Consider the following 12,098-nt stretch of genomic DNA (forward strand, 5'->3'; position numbering starts at 1 on the left):
TGTTAGCTGAACGGGCTGGGTTACGGTGTACGGTTGTACGGTGCAGGTGGTTGTAAGCTACTTCCTGTTAGCTGAACGGTGGCTGGGTTACGGTGTGTTACGGTGCAGGTGGTTGTAAGCTACCCACCCAGGTCAGCGTGGGCTCTGGGAGTCGTGTCACCTCCACCTCCAGCGTCACCGGAGAGCCCTCCATGATGGTGGCTCTTGACACAGGCCTGGTGATGCAGGGGCGGGCCGTTCCAGAGGCTCTTCCCTGGGGAAGAGACTCTGCTTGGACCTGGGGAGGACCAGGATCAAGGGGGGGACCCTGGATCTGAGGAAGTGAGTCGGATCTCCTCCCGAATGGCCACTGGCAGACAAACGTCCGGGTCTCGGTGGGGAGTTAGTAGACAAGTGGAGCGTGGCATGCGGGTTAGCCTCAAGGCAAGGAGCAGCAGCAAGGACAGGTGGTGGAGCAGCTGGGGGTCATGCCAGAGTCATGCACACACTGCTGGGTATGGGTGGAGGTCAGGGACTCGTGGAAGGCGGAGACCATGTGGTGGGTCTGTGTGCTGCTGCTGGTGGTTCTGGGTGGCTCTGAAGGGGAAAACGTTTGGACCTCAGGAAGAATCACAGTAGTTCTGCTAGTTTTGTGGTGTGGGCGGTGTCTCTTCTGGATCATGTTCTTGGCTGCTCCAGACACCGAGTCTTCAGGAACAGTTGATCTTGACTGCAGAACATCTGGATCGCCTTTCAAGAGTCCAGGGTCATTGGAATCGGGTCTCTGGTGGGTGTTTCTGATCTGGTGGATCACTCGAATTGGTGGTACGGTCTGATTCAGCCACAAGGAACTTCCTCCGGGGTGGGACTTCTGCTACCTTGAGGTGGGGTGAATCGGTCAACAGTCTGCCTGAGATATGAACTGCTGGGACAGTCTGTAGACACAGTGAGACTGGGGACTCTCAACTGGCTGGCAGACTAAACCCTCTGGTGGACATGGTCCACTTGGCTGAGTTGAGCTTTTGTTGTCCTGTGGCACACCTCCAGGACCACCTGAAGGGAGACGGTGGTGCCTAACGGTCTGTTGCAGGACAGTCTTGCTGCTGAGTGAGACTGACAACAGTTCCTTGTTGGTTTTGGACAGTGACCCCTGCTGGTGGGAGTTGGACTTTAGGACACCTCTAAGGACATTGTTGCATGGACAGTTTGGGTGACCTGAGACGACAGGACTTGGACTAGACCCTTTGGCCTCGTGGGCCTGGTCACTCTGTGATAAGAGACCGTGTCGAGGTGAATCTTTGTCATCCCGTAAATGAGTGACAGGATTTTCTGAAACGGAGGTGTGGAGATAAAGCGTCTGCTCTGTCGGTATCAGGTTGCTTCCTGTCGTCTGGTGGGAGTCCTGATGGAGTGAGCGCTGACTGGAACTCCTCGTTTCTGATGTGGCCGCTACGCTCGTAGAAACGGTCGAATCACCTTTGAGGATGAGACTGTTGTGATGAACAATGCCAGGATGTGGACGACTTGAGGGCTGAGGTCTCTGCTTCAGTTCTGCATCCAGAGGAGGAGGGTCAGTCTGTGGGATGGTCTTGAAATCGACAGTCTGGCTCACTTGTGAATGGTTCTTCTGATCAATGGCATCGTGGTCTTTGAGAGAACCACCCCCTGGAAGGTTCTTGTTGGCTTGAGGGTCGGCGGATTGTCGCTGGGAAATGATGGTGACGCTTGTCGCTCGTCTGAAGACAGTCGGAGCAGGAAGAGTTGATGGACTCCGGGAAACTGGACCGGACTCTGACCTGAACCTGTACCACACAACAGCAACAAAACCATCAGACTCTAAAGACGTCAAACCCAAACAGTCAACAGAAAACAGACCTGGTGCTGCTGTGACGGTTCGGGGAAGGAGTGGCACCGCCGTAGCCGGACTCTCTCTGCTGTTGGTCAGAACCTGCAGTGGTCCCGGCCAGTTCTGGCTGGGGGGGTCGGTGCTGGTGGACGTGGATGCTGTGGGAACTGAGACAGACGCCTTCCTCAAGGTCTGACTGGATCATGCTGGACTCTGGGGTCTCGGCCAGTGGCGGTAAAGAAATGTCATCTGGCGACACACACTCGTATTCATCATTGGACAGAGAATCTTCGGACATGGGGTCCACCTCCGTCCCCTCCTACGAAGGAAGAACCGGGCGTTACAGGGGAGCACTAGAGGACCAGAACACCGAGACCTCACACAGTAACCTTGCTGCAGAGGACCAGAACACAGGAACCTCACTGTGGAGAGACTGGAATGCCGGGCGGAGGATCGTCACGAACAAACCTGCGGTAGGATCTGATTCGGTTCACAGCCACCTGGTGACACTTCCTGCAGCTCTTCCTCCTCAGACTCCCTCTGGCCGTCGCTCACCGTGGGAGGGGGCGTGGCTTGAGGCTCCTGGCTGTGGATGGCGTGCAGCCGCCTGCCGGCGTCCAGCGGGGAGTGGGACAGCTGAAGGGTGTGGGTGGAGCAGTAGGTGGAGGTCCATCGGTGGCTGGAGGAGAGAAGACCTGGTGACTGGTTCACCTTGGTTTCAACTTCCTGTTACTGCTGACGGACTTCTCTTGATTCTGGACCAGTTTCTGGGTGGGTCTAGACCAGTTCCAGACCAGTTTCTGGGTAGTTCTAGCCCAGTTCCAGACCAGTTTCTAGGTGGTTCTAGACCAGTTCCAGACCAGTTGCTAGGTGGGTCTAGACCAGTTCCAGACCAGTTTCTAGGTGGGTCTAGACCAGTTCCAGACCAGTTTCTAGGTGGGTCTAGACCAGCTCTAGACCAGTTTCTAGGTGGGTCCAGACCAGCTCTAGACCAGTTTCTGGGTGTGTCCAGACCAGCTCTAGACCAGTTTCTGGGTGGGTCTAGACCAGCTCTAGACCAGTTTCTAGGTGTGTCCTGACCAGCTCTAGACCAGTTTCTGGGTGTGTCCAGACCAGCTCTAGACCAGTTTCTAGGTGTGTCCAGACCAGCTCTAGACCAGTTTCTGGGTGGGTCTAGACCAGTTCCAGACCAGTTTTTAGGTGGGTCTAGACCAGTTCCAGACCAGTTTCTAGGTGGGTCTAGACCAGCTCTAGACCAGTTTCTAGGTGGGTCCAGACCAGCTCTAGACCAGTTTCTTGGTGTGTCCAGACCAGCTCTAGACCAGTTTCTAGGTGTGTCCAGACCAGCTCTAGACCAATTTCTGGGTGGGTCTAGACCAGCTCTAGACCAGTTTCTAGGTGTGTCCAGACCAGCTCTAGACCAGTTTCTAGGTGGGTCTAGCCCAGCTCTAGACCAGTTTCTAGGTGTGTCTAGACCAGCTCTAGACCAGTTTCTAGGTGGGTCTAGACCAGTTCCAGACCAGTTTTTAGGTGGGTCTAGACCAGTTCCAGACCAGTTTCTAGGTGGGTCTAGACCAGCTCTAGACCAGTTTCTAGGTGGGTCCAGACCAGCTCTAGACCAGTTTCTTGGTGTGTCCAGACCAGCTCTAGACCAGTTTCTAGGTGTGTCCAGACCAGCTCTAGACCAATTTCTGGGTGGGTCTAGACCAGCTCTAGACCAGTTTCTAGGTGTGTCCAGACCAGCTCTAGACCAGTTTCTAGGTGGGTCTAGCCCAGCTCTAGACCAGTTTCTAGGTGTGTCTAGACCAGCTCTAGACCAGTTTCTAGGTGGGTCCAGACCAGCTCTAGACCAGTTTCTGGGTGTGTCCAGACCAGCTCTAGACCAGTTTCTGGGTGGGTTTAGACCAGCTCTAGACCAGTTTCTAGGTGGGTCCAGACCAGCTCTAGACCAGTTTCTAGGTGTGTCTAGACCAGCTCTAGACCCGTTTCTAGGTGTGTCCAGACCAGCTCTAGACCCGTTTCTAGGTGGGTCTAGCCCAGCTCTAGACCAGTTTCTAGGTGGGTCTAGACCAGTTCCAGACCAGTTTCTAGGTGTGTCCAGACCAGCTCTAGACCAGTTTCTAGGTGGTTCTAGACCAGTTCCAGACCAGTTTCTAGGTGGGTCTAGACCAGTTCCAGACCAGTTTCTAGGTGTGTCCAGACCAGCTCTAGACCAGTTTCTAGGTGGTTCTAGACCAGTTCCAGACCAGTTTCTAGGTGGGTCTAGACCAGTTCCAGACCAGTTTCTAGGTGGGTCTAGACCAGCTCTAGACCAGTTTCTAGGTGGGTCCAGACCAGCTCTAGACCAGTTTCTGGGTGTGTCCAGACCAGCTCTAGACCAGTTTCTGGGTGGGTCTAGACCAGCTCTAGACCAGTTTCTAGGTGTGTCCAGACCAGCTCTAGACCAGTTTCTGGGTGTGTCCAGACCAGCTCTAGACCAGTTTCTAGGTGTGTCCAGACCAGCTCTAGACCAGTTTCTGGGTGGGTCTAGACCAGTTCCAGACCAGTTTTTAGGTGGGTCTAGACCAGTTCCAGACCAGTTTCTAGGTGGGTCTAGACCAGCTCTAGACCAGTTTCTAGGTGTGTCCAGACCAGCTCTAGACCAATTTCTGGGTGGGTCTAGACCAGCTCTAGACCAGTTTCTGGGTGGGTCTAGACCAGTTCCAGACCAGTTTTTAGGTGGGTCTAGACCAGTTCCAGACCAGTTTCTAGGTGGGTCTAGACCAGCTCTAGACCAGTTTCTAGGTGTGTCCAGACCAGCTCTAGACCAATTTCTGGGTGGGTCTAGACCAGCTCTAGACCAGTTTCTAGGTGTGTCCAGACCAGCTCTAGACCAGTTTCTAGGTGTGTCCAGACCAGCTCTAGACCCGTTTCTAGGTGGGTCTAGCCCAGCTCTAGACCAGTTTCTAGGTGGGTCTAGACCAGTTCCAGACCAGTTTCTAGGTGTGTCCAGACCAGCTCTAGACCAGTTTCTAGGTGGTTCTAGACCAGTTCCAGACCAGTTTCTGGGTGTGTCCAGACCAGCTCTAGACCAGTTTCTGGGTTCTACCTGCTATCAGACTCCATCTCGTGGCCCTGGACCAGCGGAGGTTCCTGGTCTGGCCCCCCCTCCTGGTTCCTCCACTGCTCGGCGCTCAGGTCAGGGGTGTGGCCTGTTTCCTTCAACTCCTGCTGTGGAGGCAGAGCATGATGACACTCCTCACCCCTCCGCCCCTCCACTCCCCACCCCTCCACCCCTCCACCCCTCCTCACCCCTCCACTCCTCACCCCTCCGCCCCTCCACTCCCCACCCCTCCACCCCTCCTCACCCACCACTCCTCACCCCTCCACTCCCCACCCTTCCACCCCTCCTCACCCACCCCTCCCCACCCCACCCACTCACCCACTCCCACTCCCTCCACACCTCCTCACCCCACCCACTCCTCACCCCTCCCACATCTCCACCCCTCCTCACCCCTCCACTCCCTCCACCCCTTCCACCACCCTCCTCACCCCTCCACCCTCACCCCTCCACACCCCTCCTCACCGTCCTCACCCCTCCTCCCCCTCCACTCCCTCCCTCACCCCTCCCACCCCTCCACTCCCCACCCCACCCCTCCACTCCCCACTCCTCCACCCCTCCACTCCCCACCCTCCTCCCCTCCCCTCCCTCCACTCCCCTCACCACCCTCCACTCCCCTCCTCACCCCTCCCACACCCCCCTCCACCCCTCCACTCCCCACCCTCCACTCCCACTCCCCACCGCCTCCCCACCCCCACCCCTCCACCCCCCCCCTCCCCCACCCCTCCACCTCCCTCCACTCCTCACCCCTCCACTCCCTCACCCCCACTCCCTCACCCCTCCACTCCCCACGCCTCCACTCCCCACCCCTCCCCACTCCCCACCTCCTCCACTCCCCACCCCTCCACTCCCCACTCCCCACCCCTCCACTCCCCACCCCTCCACCCCTCCACTCCCCACCCCTCCACTCCCCACTCCTCACCCCTCACCCCTCCACTCCCCACTCCCCACCCCTCCACTCCCCACCCCTCCACCCCTCCACTCCCCACCCCTCCACTCCCCACTCCTCACCCCTCACCCCTCCACTCCCCACCCCTCCGCCCCTCCACTCCCCACTCCTCACCCCTCCACTCCACTCCCCACCCCTCCTCACCCCTCCACTCCCCACTCCTCACCCCTCCACTCCACCCCTCCACCCCTCCACTCCCCACCCCTCCACCCCTCCTCACCATGTCATCGCTCTGCTCCTTCTTCAGTCTTTCCTCAGTCAGAGAGGTTCTCCTCTGCTGCTCCTCCACCTGTTGAAACACCGGCAGTGTCACCATGGAGGTTCTCTTCTTCAGGTTCTCTCCTTCAGGTTCTCATCTTCAGGTTCTCTCCTTCAGGTTCTCTCCTTCAGGTTCTCTCCTTCAGGTTCTCTCCTTCAGGTTCTCATCTTCAGGTTCTCTCCTTCAGGTTCTCTTCTTCAGGTTCTCTCCTTCAGGTTCTCATCTTCAGGTTCTCTCCTTCAGGTTCTCTCCTTCAGGTTCTCTCCTTCAGGTTCTCATCTTCAGGTTCTCTCCTTCAGGTTCTCTCCTTCAGGTTCTCATCTTCAGGTTCTCTCCTTCAGGTTCTCTCCTTCAGGTTCTCTCCTTCAGGTTCTCATCTTCAGGTTCTCTCCTTCAGGTTCTCATCTTCAGGTTCTCATCTTCAGGTTCTCTCCTTCAGGTTCTCTCCTTCAGGTTCTCATCTTCAGGTTCTCTTCTTCAGGTTCTCATCTTCAGGTTCTCATCTTCAGGTTCTCTCCTTCAGGTTCTCATCTTCAGGTTCTCTCCTTCAGGTTCTCATCTTCAGGTTCTCTTCTTCAGGTTCTCATCTTCAGGTTCTCTCCTTTAGGTTCTCATCTTCAGGTTCTCATCTTCAGGTTCTCTCCTTCAGGTTCTCATCTTCAGGTTCTCATCTTCAGGTTCTCATCTTCAGGTTCTCTCCTTCAGGTTCTCTCCTTCAGGTTCTCTCCTTCAGGTTCTCATCTTCAGGTTCTCTCCTTCAGGTTCTCTCCTTCAGGTTCTCTCCTTCAGGTTCTCTCCTTCAGGTTCTCTTCTTCAGGTTCTCTCCTTCAGCTTCTCATCTTCAGGTTCTCATCTTCAGGTTCTCTCCTTCAGGTTCTCATCTTCAGGTTCTCTCCTTCAGGTTCTCATCTTCAGGTTCTCTCCTTCAGGTTCTCATCTTCAGGTTCTCTTCTTCAGGTTCTCATCTTCAGGTTCTCTCCTTCAGGTTCTCATCTTCAGGTTCTCATCTTCAGGTTCTCTCCTTCAGGTTCTCATCTTCAGGTTCTCTTCTTCAGGTTCTCTCCTTCAGGTTCTCTTCTTCAGGTTCTCACCTTCAAGTTGCTCTGCAGCTCCAGCAGGTTGTTGCTCAGCTCTCGGATCGCCTCCATCACCTCAGTGTGCCGCCTCACCGTCTTCTGGGTGTAGCGATGCCCATCCTCCACCCCTGAACCAAGACAGAAGAAGAACCATGGGAACCTGCAGAACCTCTGATCTGCTTCACAGCATCTTCCTCTAATCCAGATTATAGAGCATCTTCCTCCTCTAACACCAGATTATAGAGCATCTTCCTCCTCTAACACCAGATTATAGAGCATCTTCCTCCTCTAATCCAGATTAGAGAGCATCTTCCTCCTCTAATCCAGATTAGAGAGCCTCTTCCTCCTCTAATCCAGATTAGAGAGCATCTTCCTCCTCTAATCCAGATTAGAGAGCATCTTCCTCCTCTAATCCAGATTAGAGAGCCTCTTCCTCCTCTAATCCAGATTAGAGAGCCTCTTCCTCCTCTAATCCAGATTAGAGAGCCTCTTCCTCCTCTAATCCAGATTAGAGAGCATCTTCCTCCTCTAATCCAGATTAGAGAGCATCTTCCTCCTCTAATCCAGATTAGAGAGCCTCTTCCTCCTCTAATCCAGATTAGAGAGCCTCTTCCTCCTCTAATCCAGATTAGAGAGCATCTTCCTCCTCTAATCCAGATTAGAGAGCATCTTCCTCCTCTAATCCAGATTATAGAGCATCTTCCTCCTCTAATCCAGATTAGAGAGCATCTTCCTCCTCTAATCCAGATTAGAGAGCATCTTCCTCCTCTAATCCAGATTAGAGAGCATCTTCCTCCTCTAATCCAGATTAGAGAGCATCTTCCTCCTCTAATCCAGATTAGAGAGCATCTTCCTCCACTCACCGTGCAGCCGCTCTGCCAGCTCTATAATCTGACGGACTCTCTCCTCCTGCTGAGGAACCGTCGGCCAGACGAACTTCTCCAACTGTTGGTGAAGAACGTTGACGGACGTCCTGCTGAGACACGTGGAGGAGAAGCTCCTCACTGTGGAGAGGGTGGAGGAGGCGGAGGCACTCCACCTCTGGAACTGGGACACACACACACACATATCAACACTGGTACTGGGACACACACACACACACACACACATATCAACACTAGTACTGGGACACACACACACACACACACACACACACACACACACATATCAACACTAGTACTGGGACACACACACACACACACACACACACACACATATCAACACTAGTACTGGGACACACACACACACACACACACACACACACACACACACACACACACACACATATCAACACTAGTACTGGGACACACACACACACACACACACACACACACACACACACACACACACACACACACACACACACACACACACACACATCAACACTAGTACTGGGACACACACACACACACACACACACACACATATCAACACTAGTACTGGGACACACACACACACACACACATATCAACACTAGTACTGGGACACACAGACACACACACACGCACACACACACACACATATCAACACTAGTACTGGGACACACACACACACACACACACACACACACACACACATATCAACACTAGTACTGGGACACACACACACACACACACACACACACACATATCAACACTAGTACTGGGACACACACACACACACACACACACACACACACATATCAACACTATTACTGGGACACACACATACACACACACACACATCAACACTAGTACTGGGACACACACACACACACACACACACACATCAACACTAGTACTGGGACACACACACACACACATATCAACACTAGTACTGGGACACACACACACACACATATCAACACTAGTACTGGGACACACACACACACACACATCAACACTAGTACTGGGACACACACACACACACATATCAACACTAGTACTGGGACACACACACACACACACATCAACACTAGTACTGGGACACACACACACACACATATCAACACTAGTACTGGGACACACACACACACACACATCAACACTAGTACTGGGACACACACACACACACATATCAACACTAGTACTGGGACACACACACACACACATATCAACACTAGTACTGGGACACACACACACACACACATCAACACTAGTACTGGGACACACACACACACACACATCAACACTAGTACTGGGACACACACACACACACACACACATCAACACTAGTACTGGGACACACACACACCCACACACACACACACACATCAACACTAGTACTGGGACACACACACACACACACACACACACACACACACACACACACACACACACACACACACACATCAACACTAGTACTGGGACACACACACACACACACACACATCAACACTAGTACTGGGACACACACACACACACACACACATCAACACTAGTACTGGGACACACACACACACACACATCAACACTAGTACTGGGACACACACACACACACACACACATCAACACTAGTACTGGGACACACACACACACACACACACATCAACACTAGTACTGGGACACACACACACACACACACACATCAACACTAGTACTGGGACACACACACACACACACACACATCAACACTAGTACTGGGACACACACACACACACCTGGTCCAGGGCCTGCTGCAGCCGGCCCGTCAGGTCCAGGTTGTGGCGCCGTTCACACACACTCCGCTCCAGTTCTCCCATCATCCTTTGCAGCTGGTTGGCGGCGTCCTCCACCTCCCGGGCCCCGCCCCCACCTTTGACCTCTGACCCCAGCCGGGCCACCACTCCCCGCAGGCCGGTCCTGAGCGCCTGCGGCATCACAGAAGAAGAATAGAGCATCACAGAGTCCTGGACCAGGACTCCTCAGACCTGGACCAGGACTCCTACCTGCAGCCGGTCCTGGTAGAGGTCCAGCTGCTGCACCTGGTTCCTGGTGGACTTGGTGGTCCTGGCCCGCTTCAGCAGGGGGAACTTGAGGTGGTTGAAATGCTTCTTCAGGTCTCGGAAAGACTCGCGCAGCTGGGAGGTCAAAGGTCAAAGAAACAGGGACAGCTCGGGTTGCTGTCAATGACTTGAAGGGGCTTTTGGGGGGGTATTTTGAGGGGGGTATTTGAGGGGGGGTATTTGTGGATCAGGACTGTTTGGTGTCAGATGTCTGATCCCTTATTTTCTTTTCAGGACAGCTGAGGGCAACTGGAGATACCGCAGAGCCCCCAGAGCCCCCAGAGCCCCTCATAGCCCTCCCAGAGCCCCGTTAGAACCCCACCAGAGCCCCATCAGAATTCTCCCAGAGTTCCCCCAAAGTTCCCCCAGAGCCCCCCAAAAGTTCCCCCAGAGTCCCCCCAGAGCCCCCCCAGAGCCTCCCCACAGCCCTGCTGTAGCCCCCCCAGAGCCCCCCCAGAGTCCCCCCAGAGCTCCATTAGAGTCCCCCCACAGCCCTGCTGTAGCCCCCCCAGAGTCCCCCCCAGAGTCCCCCAGAGCCTCCCCAGAGTCCCCCCAGAGCTCCTGTAGAGTCCCCCCACAGCCCTGCTGGAGCCCCCCCCAGAGCCCCCCCAGAGTCCCCCCAGAGCTCCATTAGAGTCCCCCCACAGCCCTGCTGGAGCCCCCCCAGAACCTCCCCACAGCCCCTTCAGAACCCCCGAGACCCTCTCACCTCTGCAATGTCTCCCAGCAGGAGTCTGGTCAACCGCTGTCTGCCAAGCTTCTCCTCCTGACGAGTCTCCCCCTGACGAGTCTCTAGATGAGTCTCCTCCTGACGAGTCTCCTCCTGATGAGTCTCTAGATGAGTCTCCTCCTGACGAGTCTCCTCCTGATGAGTCTCTGGACGAGTCTCTAGATGAGTCTCCTCCTGACGAGTCTCCTCCTGACGAGTCTCTAGATGAGTCTCCTCCTGACGAGTCTCCTCCTGACGAGTCTCTAGATGAGTCTCCTCCTGACAAGTCTCCTCCTGATGAGTCTCTGGACGAGTCTCTAGATGAGTCTCCTCCTGACGAGTCTCCTCCTGATGAGTCTCTGGACGAGTCTCTAGATGAGTCTCCTCCTGACGAGTCTCCCCCTGACGAGTCTCTAGATGAGTCTCCTCCTGACGAGTCTCCTCCTGATGAGTCTCTAGATGAGTCTCCTCCTGACGAGTCTCTTGACGAGTCTCTAGATGAGTCTCCTCCTGACAAGTCTCCCCCTGACGAGTCTCTAGATGAGTCTCCTCCTGACGAGTCTCCTCCTGATGAGTCTCTGGACGAGTCTCTAGATGAGTCTCCTCCTGACGAGTCTCCTCCTGACGAGTCTCTAGATGAGTCTCCTCCTGACGAGTCTCCTCCTGACGAGTCTCTAGATGAGTCTCCTCCTGACAAGTCTCCTCCTGATGAGTCTCTGGACGAGTCTCTAGATGAGTCTCCTCCTGACGAGTCTCCTCCTGACGAGTCTCTAGATGAGTCTCCTCCTGACAAGTCTCCTCCTGATGAGTCTCTGGACGAGTCTCTAGATGAGTCTCCTCCTGACAAGTCTCCCCCTGACGAGTCTCTAGATGAGTCTCCTCCTGACGAGTCTCCTCCTGATGAGTCTCTGGACGAGTCTCTAGATGAGTCTCCTCCTGACGAGTCTCCTCCTGACGAGTCTCTAGATGAGTCTCCTCCTGACGAGTCTCCTCCTGACGAGTCTCTAGATGAGTCTCCTCCTGACAAGTCTCCTCCTGATGAGTCTCTGGACGAGTCTCTAGATGAGTCTCCTCCTGACGAGTCTCCTCCTGATGAGTCTCTGGACGAGTCTCTAGATGAGTCTCCTCCTGACGAGTCTCCCCCTGACGAGTCTCTAGATGAGTCTCCTCCTGACGAGTCTCCTCCTGATGAGTCTCTAGATGAGTCTCCTCCTGACG

The 12,098-nt window shown here is 54.5% G+C and overlaps 1 protein-coding gene across 1 annotated transcript in view; it reads right to left on the bottom strand.

The window, feature by feature from the left end:
* Window positions 1-209: 209 nt before the first annotated feature.
* Window positions 210-12,098, bottom strand: part of ccdc141 (coiled-coil domain containing 141) — a 33,660-nt gene continuing 21,771 nt past the window's right edge. Inside the window, exons 11-20 of the mRNA XM_080498076.1 lie at window positions 10,881-11,239; window positions 10,115-10,246; window positions 9,848-10,036; window positions 8,073-8,256; window positions 7,225-7,337; window positions 6,095-6,163; window positions 4,914-5,035; window positions 2,294-2,504; window positions 1,855-2,144; window positions 210-1,781 (exon numbers count right to left, since the gene is read on the bottom strand). Of these exons, the coding sequence (XP_080354202.1) occupies window positions 878-1,781; window positions 1,855-2,144; window positions 2,294-2,504; window positions 4,914-5,035; window positions 6,095-6,163; window positions 7,225-7,337; window positions 8,073-8,256; window positions 9,848-10,036; window positions 10,115-10,246; window positions 10,881-11,239 (2,573 nt within the window). The 3' untranslated portion in view covers window positions 210-877. The remainder of the gene's footprint in view (window positions 1,782-1,854; window positions 2,145-2,293; window positions 2,505-4,913; window positions 5,036-6,094; window positions 6,164-7,224; window positions 7,338-8,072; window positions 8,257-9,847; window positions 10,037-10,114; window positions 10,247-10,880; window positions 11,240-12,098) is intronic.

This window comes from Blennius ocellaris (genome assembly GCF_963422515.1).
Source record: "Blennius ocellaris genome assembly, chromosome: 6".
Taxonomy (NCBI): Eukaryota; Metazoa; Chordata; class Actinopteri; order Blenniiformes; family Blenniidae; genus Blennius; species Blennius ocellaris.